Source organism: Nipponia nippon, unplaced genomic scaffold (genome assembly GCF_047370975.1).
Source record: "Nipponia nippon isolate SJK-2023a ecotype South Korea unplaced genomic scaffold, ASM4737097v1 scaffold_10, whole genome shotgun sequence".
NCBI classification, from domain to species: Eukaryota; Metazoa; Chordata; class Aves; order Pelecaniformes; family Threskiornithidae; genus Nipponia; species Nipponia nippon.
Window position 1 is genome coordinate 11,820,093 of NW_028262291.1, and position 24,611 is coordinate 11,844,703.

General features: G+C 39.1%; 1 protein-coding gene and 1 long non-coding RNA gene across 6 annotated transcripts in view; one reads left to right on the forward strand and one right to left on the reverse strand.

Annotated features, from left to right (window-relative positions):
- Positions 1-21,739, forward strand: part of GALNT18 (polypeptide N-acetylgalactosaminyltransferase 18) — a 279,026-nt gene extending 257,287 nt beyond the window's left edge. For 3 of the 5 annotated variants that reach the window (XM_087744745.1, XM_087744755.1, XM_009461448.2), the window contains exons 11-12: positions 3,081-3,245; positions 21,314-21,739. In XM_087744745.1, coding sequence (XP_087600871.1) covers positions 3,081-3,245; positions 21,314-21,460 — 312 coding nt within the window. In that variant the 3' untranslated portion in view covers positions 21,461-21,739. Of the gene's footprint in view, positions 1-3,080; positions 3,246-10,097; positions 10,151-10,402; positions 10,474-21,313 lie in introns of those variants that run through there. The other 2 variants (XM_087744764.1, XM_087744773.1) reach the window with 2 other exon arrangements.
- LOC148057065 (uncharacterized) overlaps positions 10,106-24,611 on the reverse strand; it is a 53,924-nt gene continuing 39,418 nt past the window's right edge. The window contains exons 3-4 of the long non-coding RNA XR_015701521.1: positions 11,738-11,913; positions 10,106-10,338 (exon numbers count right to left, since the gene is read on the reverse strand). This is a non-coding gene — a long non-coding RNA (uncharacterized LOC148057065). The remainder of the gene's footprint in view (positions 10,339-11,737; positions 11,914-24,611) is intronic.

Sequence of the window (24,611 nt, forward strand, 5' to 3'; positions counted from 1 at the left end):
CTGTTCGCTAGCATGCTGCTCAAGTAGAATTTGTAGAGGGTATGTGCTTTTGATGTGATCCCTCCATTAGAAACACATAGTAGTCAAATTACCAGGTTGTGCAATGTTTTCAATTCTGAAATAAGATATTATTAGATAAGATACTAAAATATTTATCATAATTAATATATAGATAATTAAATAATATCCATATTACTGGATAAGCAAAGCAACATCCTGAAAGAGCCTAGTTAGAAGGACTAATTGCCGCCGTACCAGTGTGTTTCAGTTTGAGCTTATTTTTACATGCCACTTAAGAGCTGAAAGGTGCCTTTCCCAATACTAGGTGAGAATACAAGATTTCACACCTCTTTTACTAAACTGGTCCACAATGAAAAATGAAGTGATATTAGCAGGTAGGGTGAACTCTCTAAAGATAAGCAACGACCTGCTAATTATCTCTATTAAGCATAATTGCATTTGATTGTTCTATTTCTGTACAGTTTTGCCAACAAGCAGAATTGGGTAATTCCCGCAGCCAGAGCCATCATTCTGCTTCTGCTCAGAAAGATGCTCAGACTGAACCATTGCTGATCTGACATCAAAAAAGCTGATGGAGTTGCACTAGGAATTGGGCTTGCTTTATCCAGGAATATGAAATGATTACCTTCAGGCCACTCTCTGAAAGGCTGAGGAGACTGAGCTGATAAAACTGGCTCAGCCCTGAGGGTTTGCAGGTACACTACTTCTTTTGCACAAGCAACCCTGAGCTGTAGTGTGGACTTCTCAGAGTTACAGCTAAGCTTGCTCATTTTTTTTAAGGGACTGATGTGTATCTTCAAGAAAAGAAAAGAAAAAAAAATGCAAAACCCCTTGATCTTCTTCTGCCACGTTTTCTGTGGTGACAACGTGCTGAAAAAATGGACTTGATAAATCACTTCCTATTAGTAAAAAAAACCTGACAATTTCCCTCTCATTTTTCTAGTAGTAAATTTAGGTAAGAGGCAAATGAGCTGCAACAAAATGTTCATCTGTAGAGTCAATGTGTCCTAACAATCCCCTTTAAAGATCATCTTGATCTTACTGCCTTGCTATATCACTATCTCAATCTCTCTCCAAAAAAAGCATCTGGATAGGTCTTAAATGTATCTAAAGTAGTTGCTGTTGGTCTGTCTAGAAAGTGCATTCTAAATGTTTATTGCTCTTCTAAAGCATCAGTTTTGTTAATTATCTAACTTATGTATGGAATCTGTTGGGGTGTGGTCCTGTTAGTCCTTCTGCAGTTCTTACAGTTCACTTCAATCAGTAATAACCAGCCATTTTGGAAATGTGTTCTGCTAGGTCCTTTTATTTACCCTTCTCTTCTCCTGTAAGGCATGACTGAACTATTCAACTTTTCTCTGTTCAGACTCCTAAAACCTAGACTCACGTCGGTTCAGCCAGCTCAGATTTCTGTTACCATTTCTGTGGGGTGAAAAGAATGAAACCTGTTGCAGGGGATCAAACCTTTGATTAGTGTAAACCATTAATGGCAACTTCATTAACTTACATGCAACTATATCAGTTTACATTTGCTGTGGATCTGCCCCAGAAGTGTTCCCGGAGGGTAAACAGAGGACATAGTCTTTCACAGAAACACCACCATTTGTTTTGATCTGTATTTAATCCCTGCATTGACTGATTTCAGCATTCAAAGTTGGTTTTTTACGTTAAGCTCCCAAATCTCTCCTCAGTCCTCATTTGTTCTGTTTCTCTGCTTTCTCTCCTATTTGCAAATAATATTTTATCAATTTTCACAAATAAGAATGCGCACATATAAAATAAGCTACAACATCAACAACAAACGGGTACCAGGAGATAGTGCCATCAACCTCCGCGAACAGAGAAGACTCCCAAATACACAGAGCGTAATTTCCAGCTCCCCTTTAGTTACAGACACATGGAATGGATACAGTAAGATGACAGGGCCATTAATTTGATGCTCTTGTCTGTTGTGACTCTGATACCACTGGAGTTGTCAAAGCCTTACACCTACCCTTATCTGATAAGGCTGCTAAAGCATGATGTTGCCATGTCATCTTTCTCATAGTCCTCTCAAGACAAAAGTCTGATTTTAGCAAAATAAATTCTATTTGTGATTAGCAAACAGACAATCCTGGCATAGCCCTGTGTTACCTTTCTAGGCTTATATGTAACCTGTCATCTTCAAGAGGATACATTATCAACTCTGTCTGGCAAGCTCACCTTCCTTCTGCTTCTTTTTCTTTCTTCTAGGGAAACCTCCCACATTCCTGTTTGTAATCAGAGTGGAGAGAATTTGTGTAATACAATAGTCTCATGCCTTTGGTCTTAAGTGTAATCACTGAGGCCTATGAGAGCGCTCCTTTGCTACAAATCCAGAGCAGCCAGTGTCTGGGCCCTTTTCCAGTCTCTTGTGTCTGTGTGTATTGACATATACAAAATAAAATGAGAACAAATAGCCTGAAACATGGCCATTCTGTTCTCTCTCCTGCCGTGTATCTGTCTGTCACCGACTGCTAATAATTTTTTATTGTATATACTGGATTCTGGTTAGCTGCCTCAAATTTTTTTTTTATCATTTGTTTGTAGAAAACCTTCATTTATCTTTCTACCTGTCATATAAAAGCGTGAGCTCCTTCCTGCCGAACTGCTGTGCTGCTGTTCGCTTTCTTACCTCTCCGGTTAGGTATTATCCTCAGATGAAATAGTCTAATCAGAGTTGATGGCGATACTCGGGCTCACCCCGCTTCCTGCTAGAGGGTGTACATCTTGCTCTTTGAAGACCCACGGTGCATGACCATAGGAAACAGAATTAAAAAGGCACACGACGAGACAACAATCAGTTTTGTTTGCGTATTTCCTATTAAGTCGTTAACCAACATTTTACTTGTTGGTAACAATTAATTGTTAATTTAGAACAACTTTTAAAATGTTGCCTCCTGCATGAAAGGAAATAATTTAAAAGCCACTATGGGGTCAGCCTACTGCTATTCAGCATATTTATCTTTGCCATTAGCTTTTTGGTAAAAGTGCTGCTTCTGTCGAGAGGCCACAAATCTTGTTTGTGCTTCCTGTTGCAGAATGTTTATTACACAAGCAATCAGCAGCTCCATGTGGGTGTTCTGAGTCCCACTATCGACGATGATGACAACAGATGCCTGGTGGATGTGAACAGCAGGCCCAGGCTCATTGAATGCAATTATGCCAAAGCCAAGAGAATGAAGCTTTACTGGCAGTTTACTCAGGTAATTCTTACTCAGCAGACGTTTCAGAAAGTTCAAAAGCTCTGTTTCTGTATCCGAAGTGTGAGTAATCTGTTTACGAACAGACAGAACCAGATTTATCCTTGCTTTCTTTGCACAGAGCCAGGAAGCTATGTTTATATTTGATCCCAATGTCAGCTACCTCAGGAGGTTCTAAAACTTGTATTATATTTTCTGAGTTCACAATAAATTATTTGTTTCTAAGGCAAGAGTGACTGCTACAGAATTATCTCAATCAAAAAAATATTTATTTTGGTAGAGTCAAATGCAGAGTAACCTATTTAGGAACAAGAAACAGCTTTTTTTTGTTGTTTGTTTTTTTGGAAGTAGCAACTCAGAAAAGGGGGTAGTGGGTCATTGATGATAACAGCCTCGCTACTTTTGCAGTTCCTTACTTAAAAAGGCTAATGCTTTTGTGTGTGTGAGAGAGAGAGAGATAAAAAGAAGTGCAAGTAAAGGCTGAGAAGTGATTTCACAGTGATAAGAATGTTGATAGGGCACCGAGTCCAGGCCTGGTGTCCACACTTCATAACCGATTTAGAAATACAAGGGAGAAACCACAAAAGTTCTGGGGCTAGAAATCATGCCCTGCGGTGTAGTGCTTATGGAGATCACTCTGCGCAGTTTAGCTAAGAGGAAGCGGCAAGGTGACTCGGAGCATATCAGTGTTTCCACAGAGGGACACAGGTTATCCGGAAGGCAAAACAGGTTCCAATGGTTGGAAGCTAGTCAAATTTGGTCTTTCAAAGGAAGGTAGGATTTTCCTAAGGTAAGAATTAAGACATTGGAAGTTTACCATGTCATGTTGGTTGCTTGGGATAAATAAAATGAGATTACAGTACTTTCTAAAACAAGTACTTGATTTAGCTTCTGTGAAAAATGTAATAGCTAGTGTGAGTTTGACTGGTCACAGTTGCTGTTCTGCAGTTTTGAGGCTACAAATCTAGTTGTGTACTTCAGCCCATGGGCTGAGGCTCACCATGTTAAGGTAATTTTATTCCTGCATTTATTTTTTCTGTATCATGTGTGTGGGTTTGCAAATATCTTTTCTGCCAACTCTTTTTTTTTTTTTTTCTTTGACTTCAACAGCCATAATCAGTATATTCTAGGACATTGGTAATACAGTTTAGCATCTACCTTAGTGCAGAGAGCATTTGGACAGTAATCAGTAAAGCACATTATTAGCATAATTTGTATTTATACTTGAAAGTAATCCAGATCTTTGTCTTTAAAGGGTAGCTCTCAAGCAGCAGACCTTAAATCCCTAACCTGGAAAGACATCTCAGCTTTCACTTTCAGTCTCCTCGAGGGCAGAGTTTTAATTATGTCTTCTCTCAAACTGTAACAACGGGGCAGGGGGGGGCCTCACTGTGGCCATCTCTGCACTTGATTTTTGGTACTATTTTTAAAAAGTATAGTTAACGTATTTATTTAAATAGTGTTTATTTAAATAGTATTTCTTTTAAGAGTATTTATTTAAATAGTATTTCAGCAATATTTTAGTACTGTCCACCTATTCAGTGATTGCTCTGTATAACCCAACCCTTTGACAATTAATGGTTTCTACTCCAGAATACTGCTGCTATTTTGTACTACTAATTATATTGGATCTGATTTGGGGGGCAGCAGTAGAATGCATTGATAATTTAACTATTAAAAGCTTCAAAAATGGTATTTAACTACTTTAGGTTTGTTTTCTGTCTGTATTTCCATTCCATCTTCCAAATACAATCTCCTAATGAAGATGCAGTGCTGTTAAACTAGACTCTATGGACTGTACTTAAGTCTTCTACAAAGAAACTTCTGCCCAGGAGAAGTGAAAGCTAATTAGTTGTTTCCTTATGATAAATTAAGAGACAAATGAAATAATTAAAAGCTTGCTGTTCAAAAAGGATTTTGTTAATACACAGTGCAATTAAAATGCCATCATTTCTCAGCATACAGCATGGTACACAACCCCTTGTTGTACTTTCTGTAAGCTAGAAGAAAGCTAACGAGAGTAATCAAGGCTTGCCAAGATCAACTGATGAACTCCATTTGAAATGGTCCCATTTAGTCTGGTGAAAGGATGTGTTTCCGTGAATATGCTGGAGGCTGTCTATCTGAAAAGAGTCTTTTTTATTATGTTTTTAAAGCTCTGGTATTTATTTTCCATATTATGCAGTGAGCAAAACTACTGAAAATAAGCAGGACTGTAAGTATTGATGCTTATGTAGTCTTGAAGTTTGTGAATTATTAATTAAAATGTAGATGCTGGCCATAGCTTTTTATAGCACCTTCCTTTGGCTGCAAGTATGCTTTGACTTCTCTGGATTCTCTAGCGATTCAACAAGAATGTCTGATGATATAGATAGAAGTACAGCAGTCCAAGTGGAGAATTGGCTGAGAAAGGGAACGGGAACAAGATTTACCAACCAGACCAGATAAACCAATTGAACGAGATTTCCCTGACCAGCACAAAAACCAGTATTTTCCCTGCATTCCAGACACGTATCTTAAAATTTGAATGAGGCAACTTTCTCATTTTTCTGCAAAACACACTATACTCTGAGAGGCACCATGATAGTCTGGGGTGGGACATGGACTTCAGTCTGGTTGATTGAAAGAAGACTGTACAGCTTTTTTGAAAAAAGATTCTTCAGATAACATTTTCCTCCTCCCTTGTGCTGTTGAAATGTAATGATGAGAGGAATCCTTATGACAAAAGTAGAAAATAGGGGTCATCCTCAGCTAGTGGTCTTGTTTCTGTAGATCTATTACAGCATTATTTAATGCTTAATTTGCATCTTTGATTAGAAGTGTGTGTATATATCAAACTTGATTTCTTTTTTTAAAATTTATCTTTTACTTAGGTTTTAAAATTTTAAGTTATGTGGCTACTTTCAATTGTAGGCAGCTGGAGTCAGACTCTCAGATGTCCACCGCTACCTTGTGGACAAAACAGTGCTTTAATGGGCGCTCGTATGGAGGGAAGCACCACCAGTGCCTCAAACTGTTATCATTATACATCATGCTGGCTGACTGGACAGAGGCCTGGGGAGACTTTGTGGTGTCTTTCTGTACAGGACAAGCTTACCTTGAGCATTCAAAGCTTGTATTACGTGTTTGTATAATCAGGATCCATCTGAACAACTTTCCACACTCCACAGTTTTGTACAGCTGCCAAATGCAACGAGACCCAACAAAATGTAGGCTTCAGTGACATTCTTCCTTCCAAGGCTTCTTCAAGTGTTTATAACTGTAATTATGTCAAATTATGTAAATTAGCCCTGAAAAGACTCCTGTCAACTGGGTAGTGTTCAAGAATTTTATTGTTCGGGTTGTTTGTCAGCTCTTCTCTTAGGGAAATGCTTATTTTGGGAATACTTTTATGCTGAAAAGTCTTCTAGGTGTTTGACAGTTCACCTAGTTCACTTGTTCATTTAATCAGAACCAAATTAGACTTTATTGCAAAATAATAGTAAGTAATCACCAGAAATTATACAAGGCAGAGAGGACAGAATCACAAGAATTATATGGTAGTAAAATGGTCAGAATTTTACTAAAATATTAACTTCAACATGGTATCAAAGAAGCTGCTCTGGCATCATGAACCATTAGGAAAGCAAAACCTAGCCTCAGTTGCCGCTGAGTTCCCCTTATTTAGTACTAAAGAATTAATCCTGCTCGCAGCCCGTGAGCCCTTTATGGCAAGGAGCAGGGGCACAGGCAGGGTGCTGGCAGCAGCAGCCTGTTCCCCGGTGTAACCGAATGCCTACGGGAAGCATCAGGTCAGCAGCACACGCGCACGGCAGCCCCTGTCCGCGTGCTCAGTAAAGCTGCTGTCTTTGGGTCCGCCATAGTGACTGCGTCACACGGCCTGTTGTGTGACAGAGAACGGGGAGGAGATGGAGGCCAGTGCACCTGGACAGGTAACTCCTTGGGACATCTTTCAGTAGAAACTGCTTATGGCCGAAACCTTGCTCTGCTGAACTGACTATCTGACACTACTACATTTGTTCTGTCTACTAAGAAATAGCACATTCTAAATGCTGCAGTCAGGTTTTTTGGAAGCGGTGTATTGGTTTGTTTCTTTAGGGAGTTTCTCAGTCTCCAGTCTGATTTCTCAGGTTTATTGCTGATAGAAAGGCAGTTGTGACATAAGGCCCGCCCTACGAGTGAAATTCATCTCTACATACATCACGTGGATGACAGCAGACCATCTAGAAAGTACACTTACGGCATGTTAGGACTCCTCCAGCAGCATAACAAAGGCAAAAGGAGGAAGTTTTTCTGTAACTACTCTTTATCTTGAAGTGTCTTCATGTTTATACTCAGTTGGATAGGGATTGACTGTTTCTTATGCTTCTAACCAGACTAGCTACACTGTCACTATTTGCTGTTCTGAGAAATGTGACAGGTGAGGGCTCTGTGTAAAAAGAGGTATAAGGAAGGACACAAGGCAGAGCTAAAAACCTAGGAGCTTAATCCTTTTAAGGCTGCTCCATGTTGAATTCTTTTCAGTACAGCAAGCTCTGTTAATTTGAGTAATGCAACTTCCAGTGTGGTTGCCACAGAAAGGTAAGAAGAGTATGCCCCTATAGAGATGGACACTCATCGCAGACCTCAAGGGAGGGAGAGGCTGTGCAGAGCGTATGCTCAGCACTGTCACGTACCCATATGCACTGGCAGTCGCGTGTGCCTGCGATGCTAACATTGTTTTTACGTGGTATGGAGAATTGGGATTCTAGTCAGTGCTGGAGGTTTCCGCAGGAAATCTTCTGGTTCAGAAGTGTTCAGAGGGGGTGGTTTATGCTATCCTGAGAAGCTGTAAAGAAAATTTGTGGCTGACAACTGTAGTCACCATATGTATAATTTCCCAAATATCATAGTAGGAATTGCTTTGGAAGGAAAAGGGAAGACAGACGAGAGCAAATGAATTACTCAGTTGTTACAGTGTTCCACAGATAAACATGACGATTCAGATCTCATTTAAATAGGTATTAGATGATAGATAAGATTAAATAGATATTCTATGTAGCTATATAGAATAGACTTTAAAATTACTGAAAGCATTTACATCTTGTTTCTCCTACAGATTTTGGCCTTTGCCAGATTGTCATTCTGAATTCTTACCTGCCTTTATCTTATGAAATGAAGGGATGTGCAGTACTACTACTGCTAGCTGGAACCATTACCCACAACCACATCCCAGACAAGTAAAGGGAATGCAGGGTGCAGACTGCGTGACAGGATTAAACTGGAGGCCTGTGAAGCAAGCAGAGCATCTCTGTACCAATTTCGTATGCCCCCTTGCTGAGCATACACAGTGCAGAAGTGGAGGCTAACACCATTAAACAGCAGTCTCCTTCTAATGTCCACTCCCAGTTTTCAACCCATTCATTAGCCAAGGACATTGGTGTGCAAGAGGGATTAATTTCAGCATAGCTATGTGTCTAAGGGAACTATTGTCCCCATGAACTTCTTCAGATTCTTCCATTATGAGAGCCACAGGGTAGAAAAACAGCATCATTAATTTATCAAGAATTTGAATTCATGCTGTACTTCTAACCCCCAAGGATGCAAATAGGCTCAATATGTATTTGCAGTATAAGACATGCTGTACTGCTATACAGCTATGTAATTATGCAGTGCTATCTGCCTGGCAGCTCAGAACAGAAAGTGATTGTGATCCTGTTAAAAGAAGAACATATTTTGATCCTGCAGGAGAAATATAAAGAAAAACAGAACCTAATTATTCAACTAATTGAGCCAACAGACTAGGTTAAGCCCCGTATTTTTAGTAAGGCTATCTGATTTTTAAATAACCAGTGTTGCCACGTGTTCAGTTTTAAACCTCAGCCACAAAAGAGCACTTCCACAAGCTCCAGGGCCTCCAGTGCAGTGTTGGTGTCTGGGTCCAGTACATCAGCAGCACTGTTTTTCTGTACTTAGCTACTCTTTGCCTGTCTTTGACCAAATATTACCCCAGCTTGCCTGTACTTAATATTTTAACTAACTGGATAACTCCACGAGGTGTTATAGCTGGAGGACAAGGAACCTGAACAATTGTTCTACTTCGACATGAGAAAGTGATAGTTCATGTTTTAATTTTCTTTTTTCTCTAGTAAATTTGTTCCTAATTCATGTGCAACATAACCAATATTCTTGTCATATTAACACTTTTTAAAAAGAGGTGTATTAGAGTATTTGTGTTTTATACTCCTTGAACTATGTCCTACTGTAAGCCTACAAACTCTTTAGTCCCATTTATGCAGAACGGAATAGTTTAGAAGTACAAAAATCTGAAAGCATTCAGTCTTTCTCCACTTTGAATACTTGGCTTGAACTTAAATATGAAGGTGTATATGCAAAACACATGCAGAAAAAATATTAAAATACAAATATTACTGTATAATAGTGTGTTTTAACAACTGATGTTAAATTTGCTTGCAGTGATTGCTGTAGTTAGTGGTAACCAACATTTCCTTGTATAAGTTTAGTCTTCTATTTGGAGTAATTTTCTAGTAGCAAGTTTTAATCTTTGCAAATTAGGTGTAGAACCTGCCAGCTAGAAAGTTTGTGTGTGAATACAGCAGTAAAATGAGCTTTTAGTGGGTGCATTTCAAGTCTTTTCCAGCATATCACATTATGCAGTATTTACTCTCCTGAGGACTACATTTAAGCTCCAAAGACACTTGTGCTGAATTAATTTAGAAGGAAGTTAACGCATACCCATGTTTTTCCTTCAAAACAGATACCCTATTTGCATATTTTAGCATATAATTTTAAACACCACGTTGATTTACAAAGAAATTATTTGTTCTAGTTCTACCTGATTTTTCCTAATTTCAGATGTCCAGATAGGCTCCATCCAAAAATGGCAGATGACAGCTGCTGCTGACAAGGTACTTGCACGGCATTGTAATGACAGACATGCAAAAGAATGGCCAAATCCAGAATGTTTTCTACAACTTTTGACTGATAACCAACGCTTACCAAATGAAGTGGCTGGGTTTCAGGAGATCTGAACACTGGTTTTGGTCTTTCCTTTGCATTACTGGACCAATCACTTCTTGCGTTCTGCATTCCTCAGCTGCGAGAGGGATGGAAGTATTTTTACCTTTAGCATACATCTTTTATTATTTCTAACTTCCCAGACCAAAACAAAACTCCGTCCTGATCAAGTCAGTAGAAGCTGCATCTTTAATTCCAATGGAGACAAGAACAGTATGTATGTAAGCAAGGTCTGGCTACCAAGTAACACCCTACAATCCAAGATGCAAATACTTGAGAAGAATGTTTGCTTGGAAGGCAATTAAATGAGGATGCAATAATGATATATATGACAAGAAAACAGGGTTTGTTATTTAGTGAGATGATCAGGCCATCAAGTCTGGTATCCTGAACCTGACAGTGATGATATCCAGTATAAGAGACAAAAAAATAGATTATTTCCATTATTGCCAGAGTAAACTGTGCAAGGTTTGTACTGCAGCTGCAAGGACATCCCTTTCCCAATATCAATTATAATCAGCTAACAGATTTGTGTGGTTACTAGGGAAAAGCCATTTTCAATAACTATATACTGTGACCAAAGTCCCAAAGAGCCCAACCTAAAGTCCCATGTTAGAATATGCAGGTCAATTGAAATACTAGTGCAAATCCACGTCTTTGTTTTCTTCAGTTGGCACTCAATTTATTTCTTGGTCTCTAGAGATTGGTTTAATCACAAGCATATAATGACAATGCAAGCAGTTCAGTTTCTGGGTTAAAATGAGTTAGGAAGCCTTCACATTGAGCACTCAGATTAGAAAACCTAGACTAATTGAATACACCACACACACACACACACACACAAAAGAAATAAAATTGTCATTCAGTATTTTTGTTTTCCAAAGGAGTTACATTTTAGTAAGAGTTATGTCTCACAAAGAAATAGGAATGTGTATTTTCTCTCATCTAAAACCCATAAATCTTTGGGAATCTGTTAAGATGTCTAGGGAAAACGTCTCATCTTTCCTAGGGAAAATATAAAAATCTTGGGTTTTCTAATTGTGCTGAAAGGAGTTTCTTATTTGTCTGGCTGAAGATGAATAACCAGGTATCCCCTGTGCTAAGGTTGGTAAATAATAATGTGAACTTTTCTTCTTTACATTAGTTTTCTAGGTATGCTACGTTAGAACAATATTTTCGTCCATAAGGAGAAAAACAGAAAGAACAAGGCAGTAAGGTGCTCTTAGGCATGACCTTCAGGTGCATGCTGTGAATGGATTTTCATTAGCAAAGTGATGTTGCATCTGGCGCACACTCAGAAGCGGGGAGGGAAGACATGCTAACAAGAGTTTTGCACAGACAAGCAATGCAGAACGAGCCTCAGAAAGCAACACATAGGAACATATACATTTGTTTCAAAACCAAACAAAAAGGCAAAAGCTAGGAATACACAATTTGCCACATCACAGATCAGAAAATTAAATAACTAGATTAATTACCTCCTCTAGAAGACTGCCTCAGGCAATGGTCCATGCGTGCCGTTTCACAGAAATGAGCTCTGTTCTGAGCCAGCAGTGCACTCTAACACCAGGAGGAGGATTCCCTTCTTGACCCCTAATGCGCTTTCTTCATGAGGACCAAGATTTGATTTGTCTGAATGATCATCTCAGCATGCCTATAAAAAGTTGTTTTATCAGTGCTCTTAAAATTAACCCAGCCCACTAAAAACATCGAGTCAGTAACGTTGATGCCTGCGACAATGAATTCAAGACGTTTCGTATACCCACGTAAATCGCAGTAGTTGTTGCAAATTTCTAACTCTAACAATCCTTTTTTTTTTTCTCTCCTTTCTCTACAGTTCATTTACCAGTTTCACACTGGTATTGACAGGTATTCATACTTCTGATCACTGAAGTCAGACCCCACTAATTTTCACGTAGATCCTCAGCAAAGTCCTATTTTTATTTCGTTTTAGTACATTTTGCAATTCCCCACCATCTGAATATTCCATCACACTTTAAGGCATCTTTCTTGCCTTTCTCCGTCTTCTGCTTTAGACATCTTGAAGCAAGCCTAGATCAAGGCAGATAAATCAAGCCTGACTTGTTTGCAGAAGTCATTTATATGTAATCTCAGAATGAAAGAGAAAAAGGTAATTTTTCTAAGCTTTTCACAAAATATGTTTGTTAAACATGCAAATAAAGCCAATGTATCCAGCACTCCCGTCTTTTTCCTAGTTATAATATTGTTTCTCTACACAGGCAGCTACTGTATGGCACAATCCATTAAAAGAAAGATTGTAGAAGAAAAAATTTTCTATTTTTTAGTTAGAGCAAAGTCATCCTGCAGAAAACATTGGTGCAGAGCATTAACTTTGGATTCTTTTCTATAGGCCAGGTCTCACTCAAGACTCCAGAGATGTTTAGAAACACAGGATTTACCTATATCTAACCCTCCTGCTAGTAAAAAGAACTACAAAATGTAGCAGTTGTTGTTGTTGTTAATTTATAGAGTGTAGAAACACATCTTAAGTTAGTTATAATTCAGAACTTTAGAGTATTGAAGTTAGAGCATTAAGTAGCCAGCAACAACTCAGTATAGCGGGTTCTGCATTTACAGTTTTCCGAGCAATGCCAAGTAGGACAGTAGGCAGTATATGGCAAAAGGAGGACGCCATCATCTCTCACCAACATGCATTTCTGGAGCTTCCTCTTTTATGACTGTCAGTTCTCAAAGAGGCATTCAATTCATTTCTAAATAAATTGTCCTGTTAACTTGGTACTCGGGACAGAAGCTGTAGTCAGAAGAGCCATGCACATCATTATCAACTGCATAGTGTAAATCTAGTTTTTCCTTTTCTACGAAGGACTTACTTATTAGGTAATCCTAGCTATCAGAAGATCAACATAGTACATCATCATCTGGATTTGTTGCCAAAACAAAACCAAACAATATTGTCAGCTGTAAATTCTGCATTTATCCATAATGTACAGATAAAAGATTCCCTTTTCACCCGCACCCCCCAGAAACAGTGTCCCATAATTAATTAAAAAAAAATAAAATCGTATTGTATACCTAGAATATTTGTTTCTGCAGATGTTTTTCTAATAACATGTCAGAAAGGTTTCCTGGCCACTGCTGATACAGTAATGATTCGTGTTTACTTTCTGCAAAATCCCTGATGATCTTTCTAGTCTGGCTAATGTATTCTACTCTTTGAAGCCTGCTTCAATTTTCTTAGTTTTATCACCATTTTCTGTAGTAAAATGCATTTTCAGCTATCATATCCTGAAGAGCTCCTTTGTATTTCAGGGAAGGCTTGAATTTATTTCTTTGCAAGGTATTATTTTTTTAATCTTGCTATTAACAATGGGCCTTTGTAATCTGTTATAAATCTGTGATAAAATTTTATCTATATGTGGAAAATACTACTGATAGGTATAAATCTATACATTCCATTTCTGATTTTTGTGCTGTTTCTCCGTAATTTGTTTTCTATTCCAAATACATTCTCTGTATGAAACCGCATTTCTTTTTGCCGGGTTTAATTGCTTTTATTTAAATACTTTAATTAACAGTATTGTGTATTTCCACATCCTGAAGATTTAACTGTTACACCTGTAGAGGGCTGTGCTCAGAACCTACACCGCTCTACATTCATGTAGCCAATCTCGATTAAACAAAACAGAAAATGATTGCACCGTCCACTAGTTACTAAAATCTAGTTTGGACATACAGATAAGGCTGCATCATTTGATTTGTCACAGCTACAGTATTAAAAATTTATTGCAGCAATATAAAAATTTAGCATTTATGATTATGTAAAATCTAAACCCTCACTCAGAAGTCTCGGTAGTGGAATGAGACGAAGTGCGATATAGAAATTAAAGCGTTGTAACTGTTGAATGATGCATCTAATTCCATTGTCAGAGGATGTTTCATAGTATTTACTCATTGGGTAGCAGCAAATGGATGTAAGACCAGTGCTCAGATGGCTACCTAACAACAGAACCCGAGGGCAGGACGAGAAGCGAGGAGGGGGGAAAAAAATGATTTTATTTTTTTCCTTAAGAAATGGTTTGGCTGATCCCTGTTATAACTCCATCTAAGTTTATGTTGTACACAGCAATTAGTTTTGGTTAGTAATGGAAGAATAAAATCACATTTAAAAAGTGTCTGGTAAAGATTCTCATTTGCCTATCTAACTGTAAATAGTGATCTAAATAGCTCTCAGACAACACCTTTCTAATATATAACACTGCCATATATAATATTTCATACATGTAATAGCAGTTAAACATACCTTATTTTCACAGGAGTCATTATCAAATATATTAGGAACCAAGCGCCTTTGAAGAAGAGCAACAGCTAACAATATACTTCACTGAGGAATATTTCAATTTAAATAGTTAAAATTAATTTTTGAAATATTTGAACAACAAAGCGCATGTTATAGAGCCTGCTTTACTTGCAGAGCACCTGTTTCCCAAAGAGTTGGAAAATTTGTCATACTGCTTTAGGTTTGAGAAGGAATTAATCAATTAATTAATCAATACCTATATCCTTTATACAACTATAAAGCAGAATTCTAAACTCAATAACATCATCCAATATTTTCAAGCAATGGGCAATGCTGAAAATACATTAATTACTTTATGGGATAAATTATTCACTTTTTCCTATGAACACCTTCTCACTGCAGCAACATCCATACAGGAGGGACCACATAGAAGACAAAATGACTTGTAAAAAAATCGAGTAATTTTTTTTAGGACTAAATTTGGTGTACTGATAGTCACTGAAAATTTACCCCGGTATTCTGGGGAAATGAATGAGAAGATCATGCGTTCTGTTTGGAGTGGAGATTATCTATGTTATATATACCTCAGCATAATTCTTTGATTCAAACATATCAAAGCAATAGTGAAGATTAGAGTTTCTGCCTCAAAGGTAGAGAGAACGTAAATATTTGAGGTTGCCAATTGAGGTCCAAATAGAAAAATACAGACTAGTGAATGCAACAATTTATATAGCATATGTGACACGAGACTGGATACACTTATTAACCTTGTAAGACCTTCTTCTGAAATAGCCATGGTTAGGCAAGCTGGCAAGAGCGCTTCTTTGTGCTCTTTCTTGTTAAAGAGAGCCATCAGTCTGATTTTCAGTAATGCTGACAACCTCCAGCGTTCATTTAATATCCCTCATTTTCACAAGTGATCAAACCCTGTCTTAAGTTTCATGCCCAAGAGCTTTTATTAGCTTATGAAGCCCTGGTTCAATCTAAAGCAACAACCTCGCTTCCCCATTTTCCCTTTCTACATTGCTTTTTCTGGGAAATTTGGAAACCCAGTGCAACAACTTGCAGCTCACAGAACCCATCACACCTACCTAAACGACTGGAATGTCATGGATCGCATCTAGCAGATGTGCCAAGTACAAACAATGACTAAACTGACCAAGTCACTTAGATGTTGTGAAATATTTATTCAGCTTTAATGATGCCACACATCCACATTCAAATCCTTCCTTTAAAATACCTAAACTATCTGAAGTAGCATCTCTCCGCTTTTCCTGCCGAGTGCTTTTTTATTCATGTATCAAAACACAACCTTGGCAATCTGACTTCAGGGTAACAAAGAACAGAAAATTACTTGGTTCTTGCTGAAGAGAAGTCTTACTGAAGAAAATTAGCGAGTAAATGTAATGGTAAATTTCTATTAAATACGGACAGAAATAAAAAAGATTGTATACTGTCACCAGTAAAATGTCATCTGATTAAAAGGCCTGTCATTCAGCACAAAAGGTAAGTAAACATAAGGTGAGATTTTTGGGCAAGAAAACCCATGAGCTGTTCAGAACTTTTTTGGCTAGGTGTATGTTTACAGAAACTTCTTAATGCATCTTTTGTCATGAAGTCAGAACATGCTTTGTTTTGAAGGGAGTCTATCTGAGGAGCATATCACCCCAGTTCTGCAGTAGCAATGGTAGGAAGGGGCAGGAGTTCCAGGTTACATGGTTTGTGTACGCTGTACGTATTTCTTTACAAAAAAATTGTATGTAATGTCTCCGGTATTTGCAAAGAAAGCTGTACCACTGCTCTGTCCCATTTGTAGCCCTCTGGATCAGAGGCCTTCTAGATATTAAAGAAACTTCATGACAGCTTTCAACTATGCCTGATTCTGCAAGGACCAATTTTCCAGAGAGGACCCACCCCACTTCACCACCCTGCAGAACAAATACGGGAAGGGGGAGGTTTAGGAACTGTGCGTCCACCACCCCCCAATAAACCAAAAAAAACCCCATAGAACAGTTAAGCAAAGACTGTCTAATTACTTTGCACAGCTTATTAGCTCTCCAGCTCTAACCTAGAATATGTAAGTACATACTTGCAACATGCTGCTCTTTCTAAAAGCAAGTTGGTTTTTACGTACGACAGACTTGCATGGGACTGCCTGCCAAGGATGTTGGCCCATCCTTGTACTGCATGGTTTGCAGGCACATCAAATGGTATTCTGAGATGCCATCTTACTGGATGAATTCTACTTTAGTGAAAGACCTGAAAGGAAATCTGTTACACATGGCAGATACGCAGAAAGTACAGTAATTCTAAAGGAAGTCAAAAGTATTGCTTTCCACTGTGTGCGTTATGTCACATTTCAATACCTATTGGTCATAACAGGACGCGTGACTTGAGATAGCGTTCAGGTTAAAAGTACGCTTATGAAGCACTCAGTTTTGTATGTGTCTAAGACTACCAGCAGGAGTTGAGAGCATTTGTGCTTCTCGCAGGAATCGCTTCAATTTGCTTTGCAAACCCCATCAAGTTAGTGCTGTCACATTCGGTCTATTTTTATAAACTAGTTGACCTGGATATTTATTTATCCTCTTGAGACTTCTACTGCCATTGAGCTGCCTCTCATCAATGATCTTAATCCTAATTCTGTTCAGCTGGGCAGAATTCCTCTTTAACTTGTTTCAGCCTATAGAATTATATTTTATGTATCATGATTAAAAGACATTACCCTAGGCTATCAATTTGTTGCCTTTAAATTGGAAAATAGAGGTCTTACCTAGGAAGGGGAAAGGGAACCAGATAGGCAACTTGCCTTTGACTTGGCCTGAAGTGTAGTATTACAATAAAACATTTTGCTGAGCGAGCGGTAAACATGACTGTCAGAGTTTTATACAAGTTTTACTAAATGGTTATAAAAAAAAGAATTAACTAAAAGGACACCTTTGTCTGCATTTGGCTTTAGGGTTCCAAATGCTAATGATGACGGCAGACTGCAGAAACCATTCAGGAATACTGTCGTTTGGAGGCCAAGCCAGTCGTAGTCGAGTAGCAAAATGTAGTGTTAGCTTTCAGTGCGTCAGTCCTGCTTGCTCGCTTCTCTCAGTGGAGTTAATTCAGTTCATGTGCTTTAGGGATTAAACAGCGCACTAGTTCAGGCCTTGCAACATATTGTGGGTGCGCTGTCATCACCTGAGAGACAACAGACCAGTAACACTGTCTCAGACTTGCATTAGGTATATGAAAGGGGAAAAAACCTGAACACAATTAAGTAGGCTAACAACAGGAAATGTTAAGTAAGCACTATACAAACCCTTCTCCCTGTACTTCAGAGCAATTCTTTCATTTCTGTGCCTACTGGAAGGCACCAAAGCTGTATAGACTGCATCCTCTCGGAGGGATTAAGCCATGACTCTGCACAGACCTCACATCTCTTAGGAGCTGAGTTGTTCTGTTTCTAACAGGATTTGAGCCTTTACATTTCTCTTTTGGGGGAAAAAAAAAAAATCATCCTGCTAAAAGCATCCCTGCTCTCTACAACACGCAATTCACACATATTAGCCACTACTGAACTTTGGTGTCTCTTTTATGTTCCATACAGCGGCTCCAATGTACTCAGCAGGGTGATTTTTCAGTAGCCACTCCAGAGTGCTTTGCAGCACATCAAAAAGAGCTTCCTCGGCTTTTTATCTCCCGAGCCACTTGTTTCTGTGAAACAGAATTTCACATGAGGGCACATCAGGAAAGGAGAAGGAGGGCGTGTAGGCTTTTTGTGTGATTTTTTGGTTGCTTCCTTGTTTTGTTTTTCCTTAGGAGTGGTTTACACTGTTTATGGAACTGCCTGTATTAAAGTATTTTGCGTGAATACCCGTACTGTAACACCTATGTGTGCTCTACATGATTTAGAATAGAGGAAAAACATTGTCTCCACTGTGAACACCCTCATTCCTCAAATCCTCAATGGGAATAGAAGGCATTTGGGCCCATTCCAGTGAAAGAAACCCTTGACCACTGAAATGAATGGGAGTTAAGCAGAAAGAAATTCCAACTCAGCATGGCAGTTTTTGAGCCTTAGTGCTGTGGCTTCCCCTACCTAACAGAGCTCTAAGTTAGGTGAGCAGGCCCCATACACAGTCCTTGGGGAGAAAAAAATAGGCACCGCAGAATGGGATTCACAAAGTGCAGCCAGCAAACTAGGTGTTTGCCCCCGCCCAGCTGCTGAAGCCAGCTAGACCTGAGCATCCTAGCTCATTCCTCTTCACAAGCATAAAAGCTGTTCTCAAGATGGACACCAGAGTTCATTTCACAGAGTTTGGGCAAGAAGAGTTGTACCAGGGAAACACTTATGTTTTAGCTGTCAAGGGGAGAATTAAATCTGTGCCTTCACTTATGCTAGTAAGTTAGAAATTATAGGAGAGATCTAAAAGAACCATACCGAGAGTCATATCCCAGGTCCAAAAATCAGGCAAGTAATGGAGCTGGACTAGTCTCCCATAACTGGTTGGTTTTCTGATAAGACAGAAAGTGGGACAGCTTCTTTCTCCTGCTTCCTTAGTGCAAGATCTGAGCTGAGGACATCTTAGATATCAAAACTGAGACAAGGACTAACTGATAAATGAAAGATACCGAACTAGTTAACTTCAATGACAGCAACACAAGCACCTCCAGCACCAGCTGGGAGCACAGGGAAGTTGATCTCAGTTTTGGGTTTAGGCAGAAACACTTGTGGTAAACTCTAATTCCCAGTTCAAACACAGGGAACTGACCCTGGGTGCCATGCAACACTGAATCTATGCAGAGAAAAACCATAACCAAGCATTTTCATTAAAACTAGAAACTGTATGTTTTGCTAAAAGAAAAAAAAACAAACAAAAAAAGCCAAGAAAAACCCACGACACAATTGTTTCTTTTGGCAATGAGAAAATCTCTATTACCTTAGAGTTTTATATCTGAAGGACCTAATTCAAAGCTCACTGAATTCATTTGGGGGAAAAAAAAAAAAAAAGTCTCACCACAGTGAGCTTCAGAAGGCCAAAGTAACTTGGGGGTGGGGGGGTGGGTTAAGGATAAGGAAACAAATACGATATAATAAAGCTTTGACTAATTTCTCACCCTAGTTTCTTCAAATTTCTTGTATGTCAAACGGTTTTTATTGCTTATAGCTAGCTTAGAGAGTTTATACTCCCACCAGACACCCAAATTTAACGACCGTTATTAATATGAATGTCAATAATAGTTATACAGCAGTGGGAAAATACATTCACTCAGCATTTCATCATGGAGGTATATTAAAGTGCCTACTGTATGCCTGTCCGTCTAGTAATGTAATCAGTGAAAATTGTATCTAGACTGCACATAGGCCTGCCAAGGAGGATTTATGGGAGCCTCATATTTTGAATTTTGTGGATTATTCTAGAAAAGGTCTCCTTACCTGAAGCCATATTTAAAACTTCGAGCTTTCAAACCTAATTCTGCATTTCATTAGTCAGTCCTAAAAACATTTTTAGAAGTCACTTCTCGGAGAAAGTACCTACTAAGTATTACTGGGAGGAGAGGAGACCCCCACAGTCACCTGTCTGAATGAATCAGCACCTGTACTGAATGGCACGAGCCACCCTTGCCTGAGGAGCAGCCTTCTCTGAAAAAGCAACCTCAGCATTTTTATGGGATTTATGCCAATATCCATGTGATTATAACAGAAATCTATCACAGTTATTACTTTCTAATGCAATGTATAACACAGACTTGAACAAAACTGATGAGGTGGGGGGTTTTGTATGGGGTTGGGTTGTTGCACATTGGTTGGTTGGTTGGTTTGTAGCAACTATTTTTTCCCCATTGTACAAACAAGCAATTTAAATGTGGCTGCTCTTTCCATACTTCAACTGTACAAATCTGTAGTGATGTACACTCTTTGATTTGCAGATTAAGCCAGTAATTCTCTACTACACAAGTCCAAGATACTCTAGAGAAAGACTTTCAGACTTATGTGCAAATTACTCTACTCTCTATATCTTGGAAGAAACTTTCCAGACACTAATGTGTACAAGTTATCTATTATCTATTATCTTTATTAGACAGGAGAGAGGGTGAAAGAGCCAACTGAAACCAGAATTAAAGGGAAAAAAATGTAATTTAAGTCACCAACATGGTGATTCAATTGTAATTTAGGTCTACAGTTAACTGTGTGATAGCCCCAGTGATTTAAGATTTGCTGCAACTCAACAGTGAAGACAGGGCTTTACTATGGCAGTATTAAGCTGAGACTTGAATATCGAGAGTCAATACTGAGGATCAGCAACGTAAGATTATAAGAGACAGCTCATTTCAGAATTCAAAGAATAAACAATTTTTGGCATTTTATCCTACGTACAGGACACGCCTGGCCAAGGCACTGGTCCTCTTTTGCCTTTTTTTGATGTTTCAGAGGTGCAGCAGAGCCACTAAGCGAGGCAACTGAAGCAAACAGGAAAGCTTTTGGCTCCTGGTTAAAAAGTACAGCTTGATTCTAGAAACCCCATGTGCTGAAACGGTAACCAGGCAATCGAGTCTGTTCTAAACTGCATCAGAGATCAAACCAGCCTGTGACAAAGGGAACCTGCACTCTAACTCCAACCCAGTGCTTATCTTGTCTAACTGAAACGTTTTTCACAGTAGCAGTGGACTTTAGAGAACATTCCAATGTCCATCTAGTAATCTATTTTATTACACAGTAGCAATGCAATAAGTTCACAATGTTTAATCCAAATGCTTCTTTTTTTTTCTTCCCCCATCTTTAAAGGGAGGTCCAATCCAGAACCGAAAATCCAAGCGTTGCCTAGAATTGCAGGAAAACAATGAAAATGAATTTGGATTTCAGCTCGTCCTTCAGAAGTGCACTGGACAGCGCTGGTCTATAACAAATGTCCTGAAAAGCTTGTCATCATAGCAGACTAAATTTTTTACCCATTTCTTTTGCTACTGTGTAGCAAATACTGCATTGTTGCCTGCTGTACTGTATTCCTCTTGCCTCCCCCCTCCCTTTCCTTCTCTCCTCTTTTTTGTCCCTTTGATTTTATTTTTTGAGTGTGTGGAAATTGGGTTTGTGGGCTGAAAATAAGACGTTTTTATTTCACAATGGTGTTTTCATGGCATTTATAGAGACGTTGAATGACAGGTGATGGGTAGGCTATCCTAAAATATTTTACAACTGTAAATAGGAAACAAATGGAGAATATTTATAACTCAAACTTTTATTGAATAAAAAAGTTGAAACACTATTACTGTCTAGCTGTCTCCATGGAAATCAGTTTGGAAGTTAAGTGGTGGTTTCATTAACCCAAGCCTGATCTTGGCAAGTAGCTGCCGAGAATCAGTATTCTCTAGACTTGCGGTAAAGAGTCCTGCCTGCACGCTAGCAGCTACAGGGAGGGAAGATTTTTTTCCTTTCTCCCTCTAGGCAGACCTGTCTAGATCACTGCAGCTACTAGTGTGCAAATACGGGGGTGGGGGTGTGGAGGTGTATAATATACACCCCCATACTTTTCCTCACCAGTACTACTAAATAAAACCACAGAGAGAACCCCAGGGCTCAACTGAGGCTGGGAAGAGAATTAATTAAAAAGAAGGAAAAAAGCTACAAGAGAAAAGCAGCAGCTTCTGGAAGAAAAAATACAAAAAAAACCCCTGACACTTCTCAGTGGGTTGGGCTCCGTTTCAATGACTGCACTTCCCTTCCAGTTGTCTGTAGTTCTTACAACTTTTTTTTTTTTTTTTAAAATGCACCGCTCCCTGGCTACCACAGACTTGGATAAAAATGGCTCCATCCAAGAGCAGCAGCAAAAAGCATGAATTCACTCTGCCTTTCTCCCTGCCTTTAAGGAGGTGTGAATGCAATGCTGTATCACTCCCTCTCAGCTAAGACTGGGATGAGGAGAGGAAGAAACAGTCTGATGAGATAAACCAGAACACTAGGATTACCGGCCTCTTTATTTCCAGCTGCTTTTATTTGTATGTAAATTCCCTCTCTTTTATTATTCTATTTGTTCTTTTTATTCTGTTGTTTGTTACCTTAAATAACAGTCATAATCTCTTTTGGAGCTGGTTATGTTCCAAATTGTCTTTTACAGACTGGCTTCACATTCAGGGCCAGATAGACTGTTTAATAAGTCATGTGGCACATTAATTATATGTGTTCAACCTTCTGCTATATATAGTTACCATACATCTGCTTCTCAGAGAAGAAAATGCTGAGCCAACAACAGGAAAACAGTAACAGCCAATAAAGATGGGCTTAACACCTGCACTTTGACCATCTTCAGAGGTCCCTCAGGCTGTTTGAGTGAAAACTCCCATTAAAATTAGAACCCTGAAAGAACATCAGTAACCTGAGTGTCAGGGTACCGCAGCTGGACAAGATAAAGTAGCTTTAATTTCACCCTGGAGAGAAAACAGGAGGTTGCTACACCAGCGAGCCAACCCTCCTGCACCCTGGAGCACGTGCAGTGTCCCGACAGGAGAGGGCTCAGCACACGGCACGCAGAGCTGTTCTGAGCATCCCCAAGTTCCACCACTGACCAACTGGACTTATTTTTCCCAGGCATTCTAGATGAACAAGGAGGAAACTGCACGTTCAGACAGACAAAAAGCACAGAACTCGTACAGAGCAGCATGAGATAAACTAAGCTTTCTTTCAGCAAAGATACCAAGATTTTGGTGCATGGAGATGCAACCATAAGGGGAAAAAAAACAAGTAGTATGGATCAAATCAGACTCCTACAATTCTTACAGGCCTACTGCACTCTGAGCAGTCATTTCGGGGTGGGGTGGGGGGTGGGGTGTCATTTATGAGCACTAGAGGGAGATATCTGGCAAAGACTTGACAAAAGTGAAAGGAAGGAGCTGAGCTCTGAACTGCTTCATTTCATACCAAAATGAATACTCTATGTCTAACATTTGCCCAAAGACGACTGTAGTTATTCCTGATTACAGCACTGTGCTCATGTTCATTGTGAAGTGAAAAAACAAACCAAAACAAACGCTACCAAAAACCCTTGAGTGAGCCATGTAGTCTCACCAAGCCATGTTTGGTGCTATCCAGCCATACCTCCCCACTACACACCAGTTCTAAGGCTGCTGCTCCCCTTGATTCCCATGGGGCCGCACTGAGGAACAGTTTTCTTCAGCTTCTCTAAAACAGAAGATTACCAGGAATCCCTCAGTGGTAAGTCTAGGCTTAAATTTGATCCCAGTGCAATTCTAGGAACTACAGTGGAATTACCAAAATAAACATGGGGGGAAGGGAACAAACAAACCATAAATCCAGACTGGAAACATTACTTTATACTACAGCAATTCAGCTATATGTAAAATACATGCATTGTAATAGGCTTTTACCTTTGTTTTGTATCACGGAGGAAACATTTTTATGTGATAAATTATTGAAAGAGGGAAATTGATTTAAATCTGTTTTGTTTTAACTGTTTTAAAGAGGGAAAGCTAGCACTCAAGGGCAAAAAAGAACACTGTTCCAGAAGTCATATAGCTCCTCACCTGAGCATGGTGAGGGATGAAGACGACCAGAAAAATCCAGTCAGCTCCCTCTTCCTCCTGCTGCCCAATATATTTTGATGAGGTTTTCTTGACAAGTAAGAACAGTGTATCTACTAGCTGATAAGGATATCTTGACAATTAAACGAAAAAACAATTTCAAGCAACCCTAAGCCCTCTTCCTACTGTATTTCTTCAAATATTAATGGATAATATATTGTTATTTTCCTCTATCTCCTCAGCTATCATTCAGCCAAATTGTTCATACCAGGATATCATCTACAGCGGTTTCTCAATGCTGTAGGAATTCCACTATGTGTCTTCTCACAGCATCTGCATGTGCGGCAAGGCACCAGCAACAAGGAGAAAAGGAGCTGTGCTGATGACATGAGCAGAACATGCAGAAAAGAACACTTTCACACCCTTGGGGAGGAGATATTAGGGTTTGGCTTGTATCAGACATCCCTAGGTATACTTCTGGAGCTGGGCTGTACAGTCTTCAGAAGAGATCCAGGTTCTACATATTTGTTTTTACAAAGCTAGAGGTATTC